Here is a 23,314-nt window from a genome sequence, read left to right as displayed (position 1 = left end):
ATAAGCATTTTCTCACTTTATGAAACAGTTGATGATATCCCTATCACTGGCTTTCTGACTTGTCATTTTTCATATCCTGTGGGTAAACTTCCAGATGGGGGCTGATTTTTCTTCCTTAATTATTTGTACATGTCTGTATGTGTGGCATGTGTGGGTGTACCCAGGGCTTTTGCTGCAAATGAACACCAGACGCATGTGCCACATTGCCTTTTGCGCCCAGGTTTACATGGATGCTGGGGTACTGATCCCCAGTCCACAGACTCTGCAAGCTAGGACCTTGGCTGATCCCAGGGACTGGTTTTAAAACTCTCTCATTCAGTGCTGGAGGGATGGCTTAGCAGTTAAGGCATTTGTCTGCAAAGTCAAAGGACCCAGGTTCAATTCCCCAGGTGCCTCGTAAGCCAGAGACATAAGGGGGCATGTGTATCTGGAGTTCACTTGCAGTGGCTGGAGCCCTGGCTTGCCCATTCTCTCTCCCTCTCTTTCTCCCTCTTTCTCTGTCCATTAAATAACAAAATAATTTTTTTAAAAAACTCTCTCATTCAGCCGATGCTGGCCCTGACTGTGCCTTAGCCAACTGTAACCCAATCTTATTAGCCACGGGCATGAGACCAGAGCCAGGACATTGTCACCAGGCCCCAAAGACACAGCAGCCACAGGCGGGGCACGGACCCACACGCCTGCCTGCGCCGGCCCGCGCCGCCACTAGGGGGAGCAGCGCGAACGCGCGCCTGCGCGGGCTGTCGCGTCACGTGGTCCGCAGCCCCGCCCCGGCCACGGGACCCGCCGTGCTCTGCGGGGGTCTGTGCGGTGGAGCGCGCGCGCAGGTGAGCGGGGCGCGCAGGTGCGGTGAGGGCCCGAGAGCCGGCTGCGGGTCCATCTCCATCAGCCCGCGGCCAGGGGGTCAGCGCCTTCCTGATCGGGGCAATTGAGCAGGGAGGCCCCCCCCTCCCTGTGACCCCAATAACACCGACAGGCACCCCGGAAGGTCACGGATCCCTACCCAGCCCCGCAGTGCTCGAGAGCGGAGGCTTTGTGCATGCCTTTTCTCGCAGGGGGGAACTGAGGCACAGAGAGGCCGAGAACCCTGGCATGCCCCGGGGGTTTCACAAGCTGGGGTTCAGAGCCGCCCTGTGCCTGTTGGCGCTGCCACTTGCTTAACAAACAGCGGAACTTGGGGCTGCCAGTCCGCTGCAGTTCTTCCCCGAGTTACTCAGAACTGTGGAGCGCTGCCTGGTCCCGGTTCCTCTAAGCCGAGTGTGGCTCCGTCCGCCCTGGGCCTCCTCCGAGGCTCCTGAAAGATGCAGATTCCCTCCGATCCCACCAGTGTCCCTGGCTAGGGGCGGTGATCACAACGTGTCACGTGTCTGGGAGGGCCTGGCTGAGCTGGGACCCTGCAGTACAGAACCAAGTGAATACTGGGTCTTCGTGACTGTTCCTGATGCCATTCCTGACTGCCTCTTCTTTGCTAAGGACGGGCTGGTGGCTAGGGCCCCTCTTAGCTTCAGGATAGCCACTGGCCATCAGAAAGACCGACGCATGATTGGAGGGTTGCAAATGTCAGCCTCACCCACCCCCGCCCCCTCAGAAGGGCTGGAGGTCAGTCACAAGTCAGATAGATCCCTCTGTCTAGCGAGGGAGCTTCGGTAAACAGAGCTGAGTGTGGTGGTACAAGCCTGTAACCCCAGCCCTTGGGAGGTGGAGGCAGGAGAAACAGCGATCCAAATCCATTCTATTCTTGCCTCTCTATTAAGTTCAAGGCAAGCCTGGGTTGCGGAGTACTCTGTCTCCAAAGTAACAAGTAATCATGTGCCAAACCTTGCCCAACCTATTTCTTCCATTGGGCTCTTCCTGTTAGAGCTTTAAAAAAAAAAATTATTTGCAAGCAGAGAGAAGAGAGACAGAGAGAATGGGCGCACCAGGGCCTACAGCCACTGCAAACGCACCCCAGAAGTTGCGAAAGTTCTCTAAAGAGATCATTCCAACACCAGCATGAGTGAAAGTATAGCTTATTTTCCAGGGACCAAAGTTAGGATCACTCCCCAAAGTGACTTCGGTGTTAAGCTGAGATTTAACTTTCCTTTTATAGCGTTCATGCTGAGGGGAGGGGGCGGGCGAGCAAGCGGGCAGCTGGTTTGCAGAAGCAGGATGTGACCGTTAGCTTGTGCAGTCTGTATGATTCAAAGCAATTTTTCAAGACATACATATGAATCAACATACATATAAATCATGCAGTCGGGTCGCCCTAACCATGAGCTCTATTTTACTCTATTTTAGTCAAAACTGTCCTTCCCTCTTATCGCCCCTTTGGGTCCCCCCTTAGACAGTTCTCTCTTTGGGATTCCTTCAGCTGCTGACAGCTGCTGTCCAGCTCCTCAGCAGTTAGCTCTCACAGGGACTTAGGGCATCGGTCCGGCTTTCAGCTTCTTTTCCATTATACAGATGCAAGTGCCACTTGGAGCCTTGGGCTTTATGTGGATACTGGAGAACTGAATGCTGGTTGTTAGGCTCTGCAGGCAAGTGCCTTCACTGCCAAGCCATCTCTCCAGCTCCCCTGTCACAGCTTTTTAAAGACCAGTGAATGTAAGTGCAGCTCTTTTCTGAATTCTGTGTGATATTTTAGTGAACTAAATTTGACAAGGGGTTCATAGAAACTCCCAAACTTATACTGGTAGCAATCTGTGACCAGGTCTGGTCCCCTTGGGGGACCACATCCACCTGTGCTGGTGAATAACTTTTTCCCAACATAAGGGTGTCTGGAGGCCATGAGAACCTCTCAGACCTCCCACTGTGCCCAGGAGCCCTGTCACCACACACATTCTAAAGTCATTATTGCTTCTGCCAGGACCTCATTCCCGGGAGGCTCCCACCCCTGTGGTGACCAGATAGGCTCAAGAACCCCATTGCCTTGCTGCTGGGGCTCTTCAACCCAACCCCCTTCTTCCTCCTGCCCTTGGGGTCAGACTTGCATGGATGTGGTGGCTTCCCAGTGTGCCTGTCCCCTTTTCTGTCTCACAGATGAGTTCCTGATAGAGTCCTGACACACACTTCCCATACTGGTGTGAGCTGTTGCTCAGAGGATCCAGCCTCACCCAGTATTTTTGTTTGGTTTTACTAATTCTGAGACTCTGCAGTTCAAGCTGGCCTAAAACTCATGTTAATCCTCCTGCTTCAGCCTCCCAAATGCTGGTATTATAGACATGAGCCACCACAACAGGTTTCACATTAGGTATTGACACAATATTTAGGACACACAGGGTTGGGGAAATGGCTCAGCAGGTAAAGTGCTTGTTTCACAAGTACGAGGACCTGAGTTCCATCCCCAGAACCCATGGAAAATGTCAGGCAGGGTGACATGCAGCTGTAATCCCAGGGCTGGCCAGCCAGGATAGCCTACTTGGCAAGTTCAGACCATAAGAGTGCCTGTCACCAAAAAAAAAAAAAAAAAATTAAGCTGGGTATGGAGGTGCACACCTTTACTCCCAGCATTCGGGAGGCAGAGGTAGGAGGATCGCTGTGAGTTCGAGGCCACCCTGAGACTACATAGTGAATTCCAGGTCAACCTGGGCTAGAGTGAGACCCTACCTTGTAAACCAAAAAAATATCAAGTGCATGGTGCCAGGTTATCCTTTGGCCTCCACACGCATGCATAGCTATACACATAACACGCACCCTCCTACCCACACACAAAAGAACACACAGAGCCGCAGAAAGAAGGTCGCATAGTCTCTTGGTCTTACCAGCAGATATTAAACCTTAGGTCATCACCATCTTTTTGTTTTGTTTTGTTTTGTTTTTGTTTTTGTTTTTTGAGGTAGGGTCTCTGGCCCAGGCTGGCCTTGAACTCATAGCAAGCCTACCTCAGCCTTTGGGTGTGTACCACCACACCCAGCCCCATGTACATTTTAAATGAATTTCATGTGAGACCTTTGAGAGAACTTCGTGATGGGGGGTATTCTGCAGTCCTCGACATTTCTGTCGTTTCCCTTTTGCCTTCCCACCTGTGTCTGTTTGCACAGTGCCTCGGGGCCCTGCGTCTGCAGCACCCCTTCCACCTCTGAGGAGTCCTCCATCCTCCCATGCCCCTGGCTTTGGGCTTTTCCTGGCCATTGCTCTGGAGGGAGAACTTCTGGCCTTCTTCCTCCACCTCCTGGTACTGAGAACGTCTGCATGCATCAAGGAGGCCCCCCAACCCCCATTGAGACCTACTCCTTCTCTCTGCAGGCCTCCAGGATGACCTGCACTGCCCCAGGCACAAAGGCCTCCACCATGAATGTGAGGTGGCCGTCCTGCTTCCGTCCTCTGGTGGGGATCTGCGCCCTCATTTCCTTGGCCATTGCTGCCTTCCTGGGACACTTCCTGCTCCATGACCTAGCTCTGGTCCCACGAGAGCTGCACGCTCCCCTTGAAAGCTTGGAGACACCCAGCACCCACTCTCAGAGAGCCAGGGAGCCAGAGCCTCGGCTCAGCCAGGAGCGCACAGAGTGGCCCAGGCCGTGTGACGTCCCCCCCAGCAGCCGCTTTGACTGTGCCCCAGACAAGGCCATCACCCAGGAGCAGTGTGAGGCCCGGGGCTGCTGCTACATCCCAGCCAGGCAGGGAACGCAGGGCCCCCTGACAGGGCAGCCCTGGTGTTTCTTCCCACCCGGATATCCCAGCTACCGGCTAGAGAACTTGAGCTCCTCGGAAACAGGCTACACGGCCACCCTAACAAGAACCACCGCCACCTTCTTCCCCAAGGATGTACTGACGCTGCGGCTGGACGTGGCCATGGAGACGGAGAGCCGCCTCCACGTCACGGTGGGTGTGAGCAGGGAGGGTCCCAGACAGAGAGTGGCCCATGCAGACAGAAGGGTCACCTGGGGACGGGTGTGCGCTTCTCCCCAGGACTATTATATACGTGACGCGCGCTTCTCCCCAGGACTATTGGGCTTCCCTACTAGAAGCCCCACTGTGTGCAGAGTGGCTCTATGGAGCAGAGAGGACTTGTGTGGTGACAGGGCAGGGTACAGGACACGGGTGAGGGTCAGGCCTCTCCCAGGAGGTGATGTCTCAACTGTCCTTTAAGAGTCCATGAAGGAATGGTCCAGGCAGTGGGGTCCAGGACTGAGCACAGCCGACAGCAAGGATCGGTATCTGTCCTCTTCCCTGCTTCCCCCTCGACAGAGTCTGGCAGCACCCTATCTTTGCAGAGGTGAATCGTGATCTGCGTGTAAGGATACTGCATATAGGAATAGAAGCTGGACATGGTGGTGAGGCCGCCCTGTGAGACTATATAGTGGATTCCAGGTTAGGCTGGGCTAGAGCGTGACCCTACCTCCGAAAAACAAAACAACAACAACAAAAACCTATGAGGAGAGCACTTGCCTGGCATGCGTAAGGTCCTGCCTTTGATCCCTAGCGCTAGGGGAAGAGGAAGAAATAAAATCTGGACCTGGTGCTCACATTATAAGTCACTTGGGAGTCTGAGGCAGGAGGACTGTTGTTAAGAGGCCAGCCTGGGCCACATAGTGAGACCCTGTCTCAAAAACAACAAGAAAACACACACACAAAAACCTCATTTACTGTTTTTTTAAATAATATTTTATTTATTTATTTATTTGAGAGCGACAGACACAGAGAGAAAGACAGAGAGGGAGAGAGAGAGAATGGGCGCGCCAGGGCTTCCAGCCTCTGCAAACGAACTCCAGACACGTGCGCCCCCTTGTGCATCTGGCTAACGTGGGACCTGGGGAACCGAGCCTCGAACCAGGGTCCCTAGGCTTCACAGGCAAGCACTTAACCGCTAAGCCATCTCTGCAGCCCCTCATTTACTGTTTATCTGACGTTCCAAGTTTACTGTGTGTTCTGTATTTGACCTGGCAAGCTCAAGGAGGTCTCTTTCCCCTAGTTATATAGTTGAGGAAACTGAAGCCCAAAGGGAGGCTGAATAAACTGCCCATGTTTACACAAAGTGCACCCCCACACTGGGACCTGAACTGACCACCCGTCTTGAGGTCCGGCTGTGTGTCTTGAGCCAGTGCCTCCTGAGGGAAGTGAGGGGACTGTGGGGTGGCAGGCACCCCAGCCCATGAAGGGCCTCACATGCAACCTTCTCCTCATCCAGATCAAAGATCCTGCTAACAAGCGCTATGAGGTGCCCTTGGAGACCCCGAGTGTCCAGAGCCGAGTGCCGTCCCCACTCTATAGCGTGGAGTTCTCAGAGGATCCCTTTGGGGTGGTTGTGCGCCGGAAGCTAGATGGCCGGGTGCTGTAAGTGCGTGCTTGGGTCTCGTACTCCCACCCTGGGTGGGCAGAAACATGGTAACCGCTGAGGTCACAGACCTACTGTGGATTGGCCAGCCTTGTCCCTGGCTCCGCTGTCAACTCTGACCTATGACAGTCCTCCTTCCTGGATGTTCCTGGATCACTGAGAACACATGCACCAAGGCCTACCTGGAGCACTTGCCCCTCATAGGATCTCAGAGGTCCCCCTCCCTGGCTGCATAGGCCAAGGCTTCCCAACATGGGCCAATATCCCCCAGAAGCCACATGGCAGTGTCCAGAGATGCTTTTGATGCCATGGTAGTGGTGCCCCTGGCAGTATCCAGGGTGATGTACCACAAGGGATGACCCATGCCAGTGCCAGCAGTGCTGAGGGAAAGACCCTGGTCCTGTCCTTGATGACATACACCTACCTTGCTGTTTTTTTTTTTTTTTTTTTTACATTTATTTATTTACTCGAAAGAGAGAGAGAGAATAGGCGCACCAGGGCCTCTGGCCACTGAAAACAAACTCCAGACACATGCGCCCCCTTGTGCATCTGGCTAACGTGGGTCCTGGGCTTTGCAGGCAAATGCCTTAACCACTAAGCAATCCCTCCAGCCCCAAATTTTTGGAGTTTTGTTATTGTTGTTTTTTTTAGTTTTTTGAGGTAGAGTCTCAGGCTGGTCCAGGTTGACCTGGAATTTACTATAGTCTCAGGGTGGCCTCCAATTCACGGCAATCCTCCTACCTCTGCCTCCCGAGTGCTAGAATTAAAGGCGTGTGCCACCACGCCCGGCCCTGGCCATGTTTTTAGTTGTCAAATTCATATCAATTAATGTGCACCAGACACTCATTAGTATTTTACCTCCAGCACTCTAAAGGAGTTGCTTTCTCTGCCCCCAGTATACTGATAAGGACACAAGCCCAGCTAGAGAACAGAGCCCAGGCCCCTGCGGCCAGCCTCTGTGCCTTGTGTTCTCCAGGGGTCCTGTCCCCTGGCAGGTCCGTGGGTTGACATCACTGTATCCTTTGTCCATCTGAGGTGACAAGAATACAGCCCCTCTGGGTATGCCTGTCGGGGCTCTTCGGCTGCTTACAGGTGCTGAGGGCTGCTGGGTCCTGCGGCTGCTGTCCCGTCCTCCTCAGTCCTGCCCTCTGAAGGGTCCAACCCAGGTGTGTGCAGCCTGGGGTGCCAGGGAGCCTGGTCTTTCTCCACAGGCTGAATACGACCGTGGCCCCCCTGTTCTTTGCTGACCAGTTCCTGCAGCTGTCCACCTCGCTGCCCTCCCAGTACATCACAGGCCTTGCGGAGCACCTCAGCCCCCTGATGCTCAGCACCAGCTGGAGCCGCGTCACCCTCTGGAACCGTGACCTGGCGCCTACGGTAAGGGTAGGGTGGGGTGGGGTGGGGTGTTGGGTGGGAATGTGAAGGTGGGGTCCGGAGTGCTAAGGTCCTATCTCCCGCCCATCCCAGCCCGGAGCCAACCTCTACGGGTCACACCCTTTCTACCTAGCACTGGAGGATGGCGGCTTGGCTCATGGTGTCTTCCTGCTAAACAGCAACGCCATGGGTACGTCCCCAGGCCAGAGCCCCTCAGTATCTCCTCAGTGGGCCAGCCTGAGGCGCTGCCTGCCCCAGACCTGGGGTCCCCAAGGGTCCCCACCTGAGCAACGAGCAGCCTCTCTCTCAGTACCCATGGCGGGTGGCTCCTGAGTCCCAGCTGTTCCATGTCCTTCTGCCCCACACCGAAGCCCCCGGCCTCTCCTGGGCTCCCTGTGGGAAGAGCCGCACTCTCTTGACCGGGGTCTGATCCCTCTCTGGAATACTTGTCACCAAGCCGAAGCCGCTTCCCTCCAGATGTGACCTTGCAGCCCGGGCCAGCCCTCACGTGGAGGTCAACAGGCGGGATCCTGGATGTGTATCTCTTCTTGGGCCCAGAGCCCAAGAGTGTGGTGCGGCAGTACCTGGATGTCGTGGGTAGGGCCTGCTCCTGCCCTGGTCCCTGACCCTGCTCCTCCCTCCACGGCCTGCTCACCAGCGCTGTTGACCCGCAGGGTACCCCTTCATGCCACCCTACTGGGGCCTGGGCTTCCACCTCTGCCGCTGGGGCTACTCCTCCACGGCTGTCATCCGCCAGGTGGTGGAGAACATGACCAAGGCTCACTTCCCCTTGGTGAGTGGAGGACGGGGCTCCCGGGCTCCTGGGGCCCCACGCCCGCGCCTGCGCGTTCAGCCCCCATCCCCAGCCTCGGCCGCCGCCCCTCCACGCAGGACGTGCAGTGGAACGACCTGGACTACATGGACGCCGGCCGGGACTTCACCTTCAACCTGGACGGCTTCGCGGACTTCCCAGACACCGTGCGCCAGCTCCAGCGGGGCGGGCGGCACTACGTGATGATCGTGGTGAGTGGAGCGTGGGTCTCCGCCAGGGGCCTGGCTCAGTGCTGCCACGGTCACCAGGAACGTGTTCTCGGTCTGATATTGAAGGGGGTCTAGAAGGTGCCAGGCTTAGTCTTTGCTGTCTAGGGACATGCAGCTAAGGATTCCTGGGAACACCTGGGTCTCACTCTGGATTCTTGGGGGTAGGGGGGTGTAAACTGCCTTAAAGCCAAAGGTGGTGGGAGAGCAAGCCATGGTCGGTGCTGGGAAGGGATGGAGACCTGTGTGTCCATCGGTGCCTCGGGGGTCTTCTGGCTTCGCCTCTCCCTCGCCAGCTGAGGAAAGACAATGGCAGACTTGCCGGCGGGGCCTGTCCCTACAGCTGGAGATGAAACTTAAATAGCCACCACCATGTGACCCATTCAGCTGCAGGAGGGTTAATGTTGAGTAGACTGTACCATGAGGACAGTCAAGGACAGGTGCAGACTTTTTTTTTTTTTTAAACAATGCCAGGTATTGAATTCAGGGCCTCATACATGCTAGGCAAGCACTCTACCACTGAGCCACACAGCCACATCCCCACTCTCTTTTTTTATTATATTTGTGTGAGAGAGAGGAATACAGTAAGAGTTGGGCGTACTGTGGCCTCTTGCCGTTGCAGACAAACCCCAGGCATGTGCAACATTTTGTACACCCGGCTTAGTGTGTGTTCTGGGCCTGAAGGCTTTGCAAGCAATCACCTTTGTTTGCTGAGACATTCCCCTGGTCCTTTCCTTTTGTTGAGAGACAAGGTCCACTTGTAGCACAGGCAGACCTTGAACTTGAACTCCTGCTGCCTCAGCCCCTAGGGGCTGGGGTGATAGACGTGTGCCACCAGGTCCAGCGCAGATCTTGTCACTTCTTCTTTACCTTTCCTTTAAATTTATTAGCATGTGTGTGTGTGTGTGTGTGTGTGTGTGTGCCCATCCTCTCCTTCTACTTTCTTTTTCTTTAAATATTTTATTTATTTATTTATTTATTTATTTATTTATTTATTTATTTGAGAGAGACAGAGGAAGAGGCAGAGGGAGAGAGAGAATGGGCACCCCAGGGCCCCCAGCCACTGCAAATGAACTGCAGACGCATGCACCCCCTTGTGCGTCTGGCTTAGGTGGGTCCTGGGGAATCATGCCTCAAACTGGGGTCCTTAGGCTTCATAGGCAAGCGCTTAACCACTAAGACATCTCTCCAGCCTGAAATAAATTTTTTAAGTTTTGTTTTTAAGCAGAAACAGCCAGGCATGGTGGCACATGCCTTTCATCCCAGCACTCAGGAGGCAGATGTAGGAGGATCACAGTGAGTTTGAGGCCAACCTGAGATTACATAGTGCATTCCAGGTCAGCATGGGCTAGAGCAAGACCCTACCTTGGGATAAAATAAAATAAAATAAAATAATTAAAAAAAAAAATAGAAAACCCGAGCAGCTCAGCAGCAAGCTAGAACATGCATTCCAGGCACATCTGCCTCCAGCCAGCTGGTCCCTTCCTAGTGGACTGTGCGTGCTGGCAGAGGGCACATCCAGGCATGCCACACTTGTGTAGTGGACATATTTCTGCCATCACACAGTCTGCCTTTCCTGAGAGCTGGTGCCAAGGTCTTGCCCTTCTTCCCACCAGGACCCGGCCATCAGCAGCTCTGGCCCTGCTGGGAGTTACAGGCCCTACGATGAGGGTCTGCGGAGAGGGGTTTTCATCACCAACGAAACCGGGCAGCCGCTGATTGGAAAGGTAGGGTAGGGCAGGGATGCAGGTTGTGGCTGTCGAGGGGAGAGTGGAACAGAGAAGGTGAAGTGAGTCCCAGCTGGGAGTGACAGTGACTCCTGGCAAGGAACACACGTGTGGGATTTCCCAGTCAGGAGGCCTTAGGGTTTATGGGTGGCTGGGCCCAGCCAGGCAACTCAGCAGACCCTTTGTGAAGACTTTGGGTCCCCCTGGTGTTCCCAGCCCCTGGAGGCCTCCTGAGAGAGTCCTAGAGCACCAGCCTTCTGGGTGTTGGCGGAACCAAGACGGGGGAGCCTCCCACCTGGAGGAAGGGGCAGACCTGTGTCTGGGTCTTAGGATGGGGGGCTCCAATGAGGTTGTCTAAACTCCCTCTGAGTCTGTGGTCCATCTGGCCCCTGGTTAGATATGTGGGACTGGTTCTCCGTCTCTCCCAGAGCTGAAGCACTTCCTATGCAGGGCCTTGGGGAGGGACCTGGTCACTGTCCCCTGGGGCTAGGCCTAGGTTTGCCAGATGGCGAAACATAGAGCTGTGGCTCTGAGGCAGGGCTGGGCTGCAGTGCGGGGTCTGCCTGGGGTCAACTGTCCCCTCTGGGCTCTTGTTGTCCAGGTTTGGCCAGGATCCACTGCCTTCCCCGACTTCACCAACCCTGAGACCCTTGACTGGTGGCAGGACATGGTGGCTGAGTTCCACGCCCAGGTGCCCTTTGATGGCATGTGGATCGTAAGTTTGGTCCCCACTCCTAGATGTCCCCCTGACTGCTGGGGACCAGCCCAACTCTATACCTTGGGCCTTTCTTTCAGGACATGAATGAACCATCAAACTTCGTAAGAGGCTCTGAGCAGGGCTGCCCCGACAACGAGCTGGAAAACCCCCCTTACGTGCCTGGTGAGCCTCATGCGCTTGCCCAGGACTTAGTGACCGAAACAGGGATCTCCCGTCTGCAATCTGGGACACAAACCAGTGGGCACCAGCCAGCCGGGCAGAAGGTAGCAGGGGAACCTCAGCAGTGAGTTCCATGTTGGGGTGACACACACAAAGACACAGATCCGGATGGACATGTACAGCCAGTGCCTTGGGGGAGGGCTGCATCCAGGCTCAGGAAGATAAGGAGGCGACATGACACAGATCAAGAGAAGGTGGGCAAGAGGGCTGGAGATTTGCAGAGGCTGGTCTTTGGCACCCACTTGTCCTGTCCTTAGTGGAGGTGGCAGAGGAGCATACCCCAAGCCCCAAGGGGCTGCTGTGAGCCAAGGGATCGTGCCAGGCCCAACAGGGAAGTGGAGCCAGCTTCAACATGCCCCTCCCAGGTGGAGACTGACAAGAGGGCATTCTGAGCAAGGGGCTCCCCAAGACATGGGGACAGGAGGGCACCATGGAATCCAGCCTCCTCTCTCCTAGGGGTGATTGGTGGGACCTTGCAGGCAGCCACCATCTGTGCCTCCAGCCACCAGTTCCTCTCCACGCACTACAACCTCCACAACCTGTACGGCCTGACGGAAGCTATTGCCTCCACCAGGTAAGCTGGTGCCCCACACAGTCTGCCCTTGCCAGCCGGCCCCATGTGCGGCCCGCTCCCAGCGGGCCAAGGGAAGGAGGGAAAGAAGGTGCTCAGACCACCGGGGAACAGCTGGCTGCCACTTCCCATTCCACCCTGGAACTGGGCCTCTCCCCCACTTCATACCCAGGTGATCCTGGGGGTTGACCAGGTGGGTGGTAGCACCTAGGGAACCCCATGAATCCTCAGTAAGGCTGAGGGCAGTGCCTCATCTGTAGATGGTGCCAGGGCACCTGGGGCAAGGCTCACTGTGAGCTCGGTGACTCTGGCAGTGGTCTCTCTTCCCCCCACCCGCCTCTGCCTGTCATCTTGCGGTCAGTTTCTTCTCCCAGATGAGCCCAGATCCACACTGTTCCCTGTTCCACTCAGGGCCCTGGTGAAGGCCCGAGGAGCACGACCCTTTGTGATCTCCCGTTCAACGTTCGCTGGCCATGGCCGATACGCTGGCCACTGGACGGGGGATGTATGGAGCAGCTGGGAGCAGCTTGCCTACTCTGTGCCAGGTCAGGGCGCCGTCGAAGCAGGAGCAGGCTGCTGGGAAGGCAGTGCGGCCCCTCTGCGGGGGTGGGGAGGCTCTGGGTCTGGGCTCAGCACTTGGGATGCTGTAGCAATGGCTTGGGGACCTACCGCTGAGTCGTGTGGGCTATGAGACCCACTGGTTCCAACATACCTGTGCATATCTGCTTACCTGAGGCACCTCTCTTCCTGGTGTCCCTGTCACCAGTTTACCCTGGGCCTTGCCTGAAAAGCTCATGGAATCACAGTTGCCCTCGTCCTGAGCTGCAGAAAGAGCCAGGTCTGAGCTCAGCTATTGATGCCATTGGCCCACATCAGTCCCAGAAATGGCTCAGGGGCCCTAGAGAACGGGCTAGGGGATGAGGAGAGCTGGGACACGCCATGGGTAGTGGAGAAGAGCCTTCCCTTCCCGCTCTGAAATGTTCCGACGAGCATGGACTCACTTCTGTGTGGGATATGTTTGCACACCGGTGGGCCATGGGGGTCCTACCTAGCAGAGCCCTGAGCAGAAGGACGTGGCCCCTCTACCGTCACCCCATACAAGCCTGGTAGTCCAGGGGCCAGTCTTGGAGCCGCCTGCTATAGCTGTGGGGCTGGGCCTTCGCTCTCTGCCTCTGGCTTCACTTCCCATGTAAGGACTGCTGCTGCACATGGCTCGTGTGGGCTTCAGGCTCGGTTTCGGCCCGGGGAAGCCCCCAGGACCCCAGGCTGGCCCACTTGGCCCACCGGCTCCCTGGTTCCTTTCTCCTCAGACAGCCAAAGTCCATAAACATGGTCATGTGTAGCCAGTGTCTTCAGGGAAGTGTTTCAGGCTCAGGTAGGTAGGTAGGAGACCCTTCATGGGTCCATAGAAGGTGGGCACAAGGCCTGGAGACCTGCAAGTTCAGCCTCTGCCACCCACCGATCTTGTCCTTCAAACAGTGGGAACAGCAGAGGGATATACCCCAAGCCCCAAGGGAGACCTTGAGGAAAGCAGAGGGTGACCAAGCATTGGTGGCAGGTGACACAAAAGGACCTTGAACCCAGCCACCCCAGCAATCGGGGGAGGGGGACCCCCGACCTTGGGCTCTCTGCTAGTACCCTGTAGTTGCCACAGCCAAAGAGAACAAGCTGGAGGCTCGAAACGACAGCAACCCACGCACTCACGGCCTGGAGGCCGCAGTCTGCAGTCCAGGCGTGGCTGGGGCCGTGTTTCTCCGCAGCCTGGGGACCGCTGGTGGTGTCCTGGACTCCCGGCTCAGCTTCGGTCCTCGCAGGACCTGGATCTACCCATGAGGCTTCATAGTCAAATAGAATTTTTTTCTGCTACAAGGACATCAGTGATGCTGGATTAGGGTCCACCCTAAGGGCCTCATCTTAATGCTATTACATTTGGAAAAAGACCTTTATTACCACCTAAGGTCACATTCATAGGTCCTGGGGGTCAGAACTCAGGTGTGTCTTTCTGGGAATTGCCCATCCGTACTGTGGTCGGCTTTGCTCTGCCCGTCCCTGCTGTCAGGAAGCAGCTGTTTTTCCCGGGTGGAAGGCGCAGAGGCCAGAGGGTGGGGGGCGAGAGGCACTGGGAGGAGTCCATACCTCCTGCCTGCTCTGCAGGCCTGTCTAGCTCTCTGGCCCAAGTGGGCACTGCTCTCATAGCCTGCCTGTGTTCTCCCAGAAATCCTGCAGTTTAACCTGCTGGGGGTGCCCCTGGTCGGGGCGGACATTTGCGGCTTCCTGGGCAACACGTCAGAGGAGCTGTGCGTGCGCTGGACCCAGCTGGGGGCTTTCTACCCGTTCATGCGAAACCACAACGACCTGCACAGCCTGGTAGGGCGGGGGCAGCGGGGGGGGGCGCTGACTCTGAGAACACGCCCTGGCCAATCCCATTCCTGCTGGAGGAGCCCAGTGTGTGCTGTCCCCGCCACACAGGGTAGCCATTGGAGCTCCAGGGCTCTGCGTGAATGTCCTATGGTACCCACAGTCCAGGAGACTAGGTGTCCCCTCTTTCACTTTGCCCACACAGCCTCAGGAGCCATACAGGTTCAGCGAGCCGGCACAGCAGGCCATGAGGAAGGCCTTTGCCCTGCGCTATGCCCTGCTGCCCTTTCTCTACACGCTCTTCCATGGTGCCCACACCAGGGGGGACACGGTGGCCCGGCCCCTCTTCCTAGAGTGAGTAACCTGGGTTGGGGGAGTGATGGCCCCTATGTGCCCCTGATGTGGGTACCTGCTGATGCCAGGTCCCTGCTACAGGCTGTGCTCCCGTGACCCAAGCGGGTTGCAGCTGAGCGAGACCACGGTGCCCTGGACCACCACTCAGGTCCAGGATGTGCAGAGTATAGAACATTCCTAGTGGGGATGCGGATGAGCTCACCAGCTGTTGGAGGACATGGTTGTGACCGATCCACTTGGGGATGGCTTTGGGGAGGAGGACAGCAGAAGCCCTTGTCTCACATGTGTGAGACTGTTGGCCTGTTCTTGATGATTTTACGGAGGAAGTGGTTGTGACATGCCTCTATGCTGCTCTTGTCACGGACTTCACTCCCAGAAATGTGCTTGGAATCTGAGACACCACTTGTTTGACCCGAGGTATTTTAATGCCCCACAAGAATGAGAATCACCAGGGCTGGCAAGGCTGTGTTGGGGAAAGAGCTCTCTCCACACGTATGCTCCATCCAGGAGTGCAAGTGGACACATCTGTGCCCGCCACAAATACGAATCTGGTCACAAAAAGTCATCTGAAAGGTCTAAAGGTGCATTGTGTCTCCAATCCTGCCAGCACACCTCACAGCCAGAGCCGCCTCTGCCTCCAGAATAGGGACAGGGCGTGCCCCAGGCCTCACAGACAGGACCATCTTAGAAAACCAAACCACTAGAGGCCAGACATTAATAATGGCTAGTTGTAGCTGGGCGTGGTGGCGCACGCCTTTAATCCCAGCACTTGGGAGGCAGAAGTAGGAGGATCGCCACAAGTTTGAGGCTACCCTGAGACTACATAGTGAATTCTAGGTCAGCCTGTGCTAGAGTGAGACCCTACCTTGAAAAACCGATAATAATAACGGCTAGTTTTCACTATGAGATAGAGAATTGGTTGTTGAAACTTTTTAAGTTTTATTTGTTCGAGAGAGTCAGAGAGACTGAAACAGAATTAGGCACACCAGGGCCTCCAGCCACTGCAAATGAACTCCAGACACATGCACCACCTTGTGCATCTGGTTTACGGGGGTCCTGGGGAATTGAACCGGGGTCCCTTGGCTTTGTAGGCAAATGCTTTAACTGCTAAGCCATCCCTCTAGCCCTGAAACATTTTTTGAGTGGGACAGGTGGCATTGCTGTCGTGGTCATCAGGAAACAATGAGCACACAGCTGGCCCGGTCAGCCTCCCTGAAGCTGAGCCCAAACCGGGAGGTGGAGCAGTGGGGGTCGTCCTGAGCTCTGGCATGGACCTCGTTGCTAGACCCAGCCTGGCCACGTGTAACCCGGATCCTCTAGTTCCCTGGGCTTCCCGGAGACAAGAATTTTCTGGCCCTCCCTATGACCTGACCACAGAGCCCCAGTCACCAAGCCACATGCCCATGTCTGCTCTCTGAAGGTTCCCCGAGGACCCCCACACCTGGGCAGTGGACCGCCAGCTCCTGTGGGGGGAGCCCTTGCTCATCACACCCGTGCTGGAGCCTGGGAAAACTGAAGTGACTGGCTACTTCCCCGCGGGCACATGGTACAACCTGCAGACGGTGAGTTTTAGTTCCTCGGTGACACGGCCTAGAACGGCCGCCACGCCCTCCTGGCCTGTCAGGGTGACAGATGCTGCTGTGCACCAGTCCCAGCTGCATACGGGGCCCTCCCGCACCCGGGACTCAGTACCCTGCAGCTCACCTCCTCCCCGTAACCCATTCCCAGAGGACTCCGAGGCTGGAGAGGGTAACCTGTCAGGGTCCCACAGCCATCACTGAGCCTGAGTTAAGCCATGCCTGCCTGGAACCTGCTGATGTGACACTTTCTTCCAGGTGCCTGTGGAGGCCCTTGGCAGCCTCCCTCCTCCACCTCCAGCGCCCCTCAGCTCTGCCATCCACAGTGAGGGGCAGTGGGTGACGCTGCCGGCCCCACTGGACAGCATCAACGTCCACCTGCGGGCAGGGTACATCGTGCCCCTGCAGGTATCTGCAACTACAGGGCCCGGGAAAGGAAGGCTCTGCGGAGCCTGGTAGGGGTGTCCTCCAGAGAAAGGAGACCAGGGAGCTGGGAGAAGGTGGCACAGCCCACTGTCCTTTATCAGAGGTTCTGTCGGGACCCAGCCCCCGGCACATGTGGGACACCGAAAGTGATAGGCTTAGGTCTACCTACAGCCCTAGTCGGGACAGTCACCACCGGTGTCCAGCCTGCCTGGCTCGTGATCCTTCCCATCTCAGCGGTCTCCAGGTTCAGGACCATGACGTATGTCTTCCCCGTTCCCAGGGCCCTGGCCTCACAACCACGGAGTCCCGTAAGCAGCCCATGGCCCTGGTAGTGGCCCTGACAGCAGGTGGTGAGGCCCATGGGGAGCTGTTCTGGGATGACGGGGAGAGCTTGGGAGTGCTGGAGCATGGGGCCTACACACAGATCACCTTCCTAGCCAAGAACGTGAGTCCTGGGGCCTACGGACACTGAAGGGGTGAGGCTGTTGTGATCCGGTGAGGGGGCTAGGGCCCTCAGTGGCCACCATCCCTGAGCAGGGCTCTGTGCCAGTCATGCAGGGTCTGAGGGTGTTGGCCTTCCCTGCCCCTCATGATGCTGTGGTGGGGCTCATTCTGGTGGCCTCACAGCCCATCATCCACTGAAACCCACACGTTCTTCCCTTCAGAATACCATTGTGAACGAGTTGGCACACGTGACTACGGAAGGGGAGAGCCTGCAGCTGAGGAAGGTGACCGTCTTGGGTGTGGCCACAGCCCCCAACCAGGTCCTCTCCAATGGCGTCCCTATCTCCAACTTCACCTACAGCCCTGACAGCAAGGTATGAGGCATAGTTGGGGGTGGGGGCCCCGTATCCCAGTGGGAGAGGGGACAGGAGGGTGCTGAGGGGTGTGGAGGCCTAGTACGTTGTCAGGAGGAAGGCATGCAGTGCGTCCACTCACACTCACAAGTGGGCGCCTTTCTCCTGGCACCAGAGGGCCTAGCCATGGTGGGGAACCATCTGGCATTCTGTTTTTCTGTCTTTCAGATCCTGGCCATTCCTGTCTCCCTGTCCATGGGGAAGCAGTTTCGCATTGATTGGTCCTAGTAGGCCACACTCATGTTTACAGAGTTGGCATCCAGTGGAGAGCCTTGTGCAGGCCTTGTGGGTGGTGATGCTCCTGGGGCCTGGTCTCCTGACACACCTGTGGGCTTGTCTCCCCGTATCCCACTGTTCTCGGGCTTGGTGATGCCCTTGAGAACAAGAAGGTTTGCAGTGTGGTAGAGTGAGGTTTGCCCTTCTCCATGTGAGGCAGCGTCAACCACAGCAGCAGTCTGACACCGGAGGTGGAGCTGGGGGTGGGACATTGTGCCTGCACCAAAGTCCCACCACACCTACAGCCACTGCCACTGGGACCCAACAAAGAGACTGGGCTGGTGGTGCCACTGACTTTGTAGGACTTGAAAAACTTACTGTGAAGTGCACTTACTTGTAATAAAAAGGGCATTTGTAACCAGCTTCTGTCCACTGTTCTGGGGTTCAAGTCAAGGCAGGAATGTCCCAGGACCTGCCTCTCTCAGCACCCTTAACAACCATGACCCCACATTCTTTTCTTGTTCCACCTATCACCTCATATCACCCCCACATCATTTCTCCACTTCACCCTCTGTTCCCAATATTGCTTGCTCGCCACTTAGTAGCTCCATGTCACCTCACCTCCTGCACCCCATCTGTAAGGTGGCAGAATGTATAAGATGTGCCATTTCCAGGACAGGACCCGGTGGAGCCTCTCATGGGGCCCAAGATCTCAGCCGGAACAGAGATAGCTGCCCCCATGTGGGGGAGGAGCAGATTCAGGCCCAGGCTCCCTGAAAAGCCTGGAGAAATAAAAGCTGTTACATGCGTGGGGGGGTGCCGGGAGAAATCACTGTGGGGAACTGGCCATTGTTCAGACACCTGTCTGTCATTAGAATGGGTGGGACTGAAGATCAGTGGCCCTGACTGGGACCTCTGTGCTCTCCAGAAAACCAGGAGTCAGTCAAAAGCACAGGGACTTGTGGAACCACACACTGGGTGGCCTGGTGCCTGTCTCCCTATCATCCATCATTCACAGAACAAACGGAGCCCTTCACCATCCAAGCTGCTTTGCTGAGCCACTTCAAGCAAGCTTCAGTGAGCATGAGCAGAGAGGGACAGGGCAGCAACCAGATCTTGTTAGGTGCTTGGGTGACTAGAGCAAAGTGATTAGGGGCTTCCCTGCCATCACCACAGGAGGGGTGACAGAGGCAGAGGCTACTGGGACAAACCAACCAACCAGAAGCTTACAGAAGGAAAGGATTTATTCCAGCTTAGAGTTTCATGGGGAAGGGTCACCATGGCAGCATGAGTGTCTGTCACATCTTGTCACATCAACTGGGAGGAAAGAACAAGAGTAAACTTGCTGGGCATGGTGGCGCACACCTTTAATCCCAGCACTTGGGAGGCAAGGTAGGAGGATCGCTGTGAGTTCAAGGCCACCCTGAGATTACATAGTGATTACCAGGTCAGCCTGGACCAGAGTGAAACTACTTCGAAAAAAAAAACAAAACAAGGGGGCTGGAGATGGCTTAGTGGTTAAGGTACATGCCTGCGAAGCCTAAGGACCCAAGTTCAATTCTCCAGGTCCCATGTAAGCCAGATGCACATGGTGGCACATGTGTCTGGAATTTGTTTGCAGTAGCTTGGGGCCCTCTCTCTCTCTCCCTCTAATAAATAAATAAGTAAATCTTTAAAAAAAAAAAATGCCGGGCATGATGGTGCACACCTTTAATCCTAGCACTTGGGAGGCAGAAGTAGGGAGGATCACTGTGAGTTTGGGGCCATCCTGAGACTCCATCATGAAATCCAGGTCAGCCTGGGCTAGAGTGAGACCCTATCTGGAAAAAAAAAAAAAAGCCAGGCGGGTGTGGTGGCGCATGCCTTTAATCCCAGCACTCCTCGGGGCAGAGGTAGGAGGACTGCCATGGAGGATCACTGAGAGTTCAAGGACACCCTGAGACTGAGACTCCATAATGAATTCCAGGTCAGCCTGAGCTAGAGTGAGACCCTACCTTGAAGAAAAAAAAAACAAAAACACAAGCCAACAAAAAGCTAGGCATGGTGGTGCACACCTTTAATCTTAGCACTCACTCAGGAGGCAGAGGTAGGAGGACAGCCACAAGTTTGAGGCCACCCTGAGAGTAGAGTGAATTCCAGGTCAGCCTGGGCTAGAGGCAAGACCCTACCTTGAAAAACCAAAAAAAGGTACAACTTGACCTATTCTGACACAGATCTGTGACTGTAAAGCCAAGATTGCACCCAGGAGTCCCGCATCCTGAGACTCCATCATGAAATCCAGGTCAGCCTGGGCTAGAGTGAGACCCTATCTGGAAAAAAAAAAAAAAGCCAGGCGGGTGTGGTGGCGCATGCCTTTAATCCCAGCACTCCTCGGGGCAGAGGTAGGAGGACTGCCATGGAGGATCACTGAGAGTTCAAGGACACCCTGAGACTGAGACTCCATAATGAATTCCAGGTCAGCCTGAGCTAGAGTGAGACCCTACCTTGAAGAAAAAAAAAACAAAAACACAAGCCAACAAAAAGCTAGGCATGGTGGTGCACACCTTTAATCTTAGCACTCACTCAGGAGGCAGAGGTAGGAGGACAGCCACAAGTTTGAGGCCACCCTGAGAGTAGAGTGAATTCCAGGTCAGCCTGGGCTAGAGGCAAGACCCTACCTTGAAAAACCAAAAAAAGGTACAACTTGACCTATTCTGACACAGATCTGTGACTGTAAAGCCAAGATTGCACCCAGGAGTCCCGCCTTCTGTCATCACCCAAACTCATCTCCAGAGTCTGCCTGCCATATTTCTTAGAATGTCATTTATATGGAATTTAATCTTTTTTAAAAATAAACCTAACCAAGGAAGTAAAGAATCTATACAATGAGAACTTTAAAACACTCAAGTGAGAAATTGCAGAAGACACTAGAAAGTGGAGAAACATCCCTTGTTCCTGGATTGGAAGAATCAATATTGTGAAAATGGCAATCTTACCTAAAGCAATCTACATATTTAATGCAATCCCTATCAAAATTCCAAAGGCTTTCTTCATGGAAATAGAAAAAACAATCCAAAAATTCATTTGGAATCACAAAAAACCTCGAATATCTAAAATAATACTGAGCAACAAAAAAGAGGCTGGTGGTATCACCATACCTGATTTTAACCTATACTACAGAGCCATAGTAACAAAAACAGCATGGTACTGGCACAAAAACAGACATGTAGATCAGTGGAACAGAATAGAGGACCCAGATGTAAGCCCAAGTAGCTATAGCCACCTGATATTCGATAAAAATGCCAAAAATACTCATTGGAGAAGAGACAGCCTCTTCAGCAAATGGTGTTTTGAAAACTGGATAAATATCTGCAGAAGGATGAAAATAGATTCTTCTCTCTCGCCATGCACAAGAATTAAGTCCAAATGGATTAAAGACCTTAACATCACACCGGAAACTTTGAAACTGCTAGAGGAAAAAGTAGGGGAAACCCTTCAACATATTGGTCTTGGCAAAGACTTTCTGAATACAACCCCAATTGCTCAGGCAATAAAACCACAGATTAACCACTGGGACCTAATGAAATTACAAAGATTTTGCACCGCAAAGGACACAGTGAAAAAAGCAAAGAGGCAACCTACAGAATGGGAAAAAATCTTCGCCAGCTATATATCTGATAGAGGATTAATATCTAGGATATACAAAGAACTCAAAAAGTTAAATAATAAGGAATCAAACAAGCCAATCAAAAAATGGGCTATGGAGCTAAATAGAGAGTTCTCAAAGGAAGAAATACGAATGGCATATAAGCATCTAAAAAAATGTTCTACGTCACTAGTCATCAGGGAAATGCAGATTAAAACTACATTGAGATTCCATCTCACTCCTGTCAGATTGGCCACCATCATGAAAACAAATGATCATAAATGTTGGCGGGGATGTGGAAAAAAAGGAACCCTTCTGCACTGCTGGTGGGAATGCAATTTGGTCCAGCCATTGTGGAAAACAGTGTGGAGGTTCCTAAAGCAGCTAGAGATTGATCTACCATATGACCCAGCTATAGCACTCCTAGGCATATATCCAAAGGACTCATCTCATTTCCTTAGAAGTACATGCTCAACCATGTTTATTGCTGCTCAATTTATAATAGCTGGGAAATGGAACCAGCCTAGATGTCCCTCAACAGATGAGTGGATAATGAAGATGTGGTACATTTATACAATGGAGTTCTACTCAGCGGTAAAGAAAAATGAAGTTATGAAATTTGCAGAAAAATGGATGGACCTGGAAAGTATTACACTAAGTCAGGTAACCCAGGCCCAGAAAGCCAAGCGCCACATGTTCTCTCTCATATATGGATCCTAGCTACAGATGACTGGGCTTCTGCGTGAGAATGAAAATACTTAGTAGCAGAGGCCAGTAAGTTGAAAAGGAGACATAAAGGGTGGAGAAAGGAAGGGAGGAGGATACTTAATAGGTTGATATTGTATATATGTAATTACAATGATTGTAATGGGGAGGTAATATGATGGAGAATGGAATTTCAAACGGGAAAGTGTGGGGGTGGGGAGGGAGGGAATTACCATGGGATATATTTTATAATCATGGAAAATGTTAATAAAAATTTAAAAAAAAAATTTATTTTTCAGAGAAAGAGGCAGCCAGATGGAGGGGCTGGGCGCATGAGGACCTAGTCACTGCAAATGATCCATGCACTGCTACCTTGTGCACCTGGGTACTGGGGCACGGAACCTGGGTCCTTAGGCTTCACAGGAAAGTGTCTTATCTGCTAAGCAATCTCTCCATCCCTGGAATTTAATCTTATTCCACATCTGACTTCCTCCTTGGTGTTTAACTGCCCCTTTGACTAGTTTTCCAGTCAGGACATGCCATATTTATCTACTTTTTATGGGCACCAGGATTGTTTAAAGGTGTTTGGTCTGTTTTTGGTTCTTGTGGTTCTGGACAAGTTCTTGACAGTTTCATGTCTCTTTACATGGAGGGAGACACTGGTTGCTTCCTTAGTAGGTATATGGTAAGAAACTGGAATCATTCTGTACAGCCCCCCCCCCACACACACACATACTCAGCTTGTAGAAGCTACAGATCTCATGTGCAGGCAGCACGTGGGAAGGTTTGTCTCTGGTATGCAGTAGCATACTATTGTGATTCCCACATGTTCCTAACATCTGTCTATCGACACCCATCTATTTTCTTCTTTTTGTTTGGTTTTTTGAGGTAGGTTTCACTCTAGCCCAGGCTGACCTGGAATTCACTATGCAGTCTCAGGCTGGCCTTGAACTCACAACGATCCTACTTCAGCCTCCCAAGTGTGAGTGCTGGGATTAAAGATATGCACCACCACGCCTGTACCTCCTCTTTTTAAAAATCTTTTCAGATCTTTTCCTGCTTGAGTGGGCTGCCTGTTGGGAGCTTTACTCCCGACAAGTCCCTACCTCACAGCTCATCCTCACATAATTTTAAAGTCTTTGCTAACCTGCAGTCAACACGGTCTGATTTTATTACTGATTCTGTTCCTCTAGCGTGTCCATTTCAAATACCTCCCAGTGGGCTCTGCACATGCAGCGAGGGAGGGAAACGGTCTGTCCAGAGCGGCAGCAGGTCCTAGGAAAGCCGATGCACTGC

At 53.8% G+C, this 23,314-nt stretch overlaps 1 protein-coding gene across 2 annotated transcripts; it reads left to right on the top strand.

The window, feature by feature from the left end:
* The first annotated feature begins 768 nt into the window (after positions 1-768).
* On the top strand, positions 769-18,110 carry Gaa (alpha glucosidase). 2 transcript variants are annotated; one of them, XM_045159097.1, is made up of 20 exons: positions 769-827; positions 4,225-4,800; positions 6,107-6,252; positions 7,465-7,630; positions 7,721-7,817; positions 8,105-8,224; positions 8,302-8,420; positions 8,519-8,650; positions 10,282-10,392; positions 10,994-11,107; positions 11,188-11,272; positions 11,786-11,903; positions 12,312-12,445; positions 14,116-14,267; positions 14,464-14,612; positions 16,033-16,174; positions 16,448-16,597; positions 16,896-17,060; positions 17,281-17,433; positions 17,641-18,110. In XM_045159097.1, exons 2-20 carry the CDS (start codon positions 4,234-4,236, stop codon positions 17,698-17,700), a joined length of 2,880 nt encoding a protein of 959 aa, XP_045015032.1. In that variant the 5' UTR covers positions 769-827; positions 4,225-4,233; the 3' UTR covers positions 17,701-18,110. The 2 variants fall into 2 exon arrangements, with proteins under 2 accessions (XP_045015032.1, XP_045015033.1); XM_045159098.1 differs by lacking the exon at positions 769-827 and adding an exon at positions 2,455-2,583.
* Positions 18,111-23,314: the final 5,204 nt, after the last annotated feature.

The sequence above is a fragment of the Jaculus jaculus genome, chromosome 9 (genome assembly GCF_020740685.1).
Source record: "Jaculus jaculus isolate mJacJac1 chromosome 9, mJacJac1.mat.Y.cur, whole genome shotgun sequence".
Lineage (NCBI taxonomy): Eukaryota > Metazoa > Chordata > Mammalia > Rodentia > Dipodidae > Jaculus > Jaculus jaculus.
The sequence above is the reverse complement of the archived record's forward strand: the minus strand, read 5'-3'. Positions and strand labels throughout refer to the sequence as shown.

Coding starts and splice junctions, on each gene's coding strand:
- Gaa (XM_045159097.1), top strand. CDS start 4,234: ATGACCTGCACTGCCCCAGGCACAAAGGCCTCCACCATGAATGTGAGG. Junction 8,421..8,518: donor CCAAGGCTCACTTCCCCTTG/GTGAGTGGAGGA, acceptor CCCTCCACGCAG/GACGTGCAGTGGAACGACCT. Junction 10,393..10,993: donor GGCAGCCGCTGATTGGAAAG/GTAGGGTAGGGC, acceptor CTTGTTGTCCAG/GTTTGGCCAGGATCCACTGC.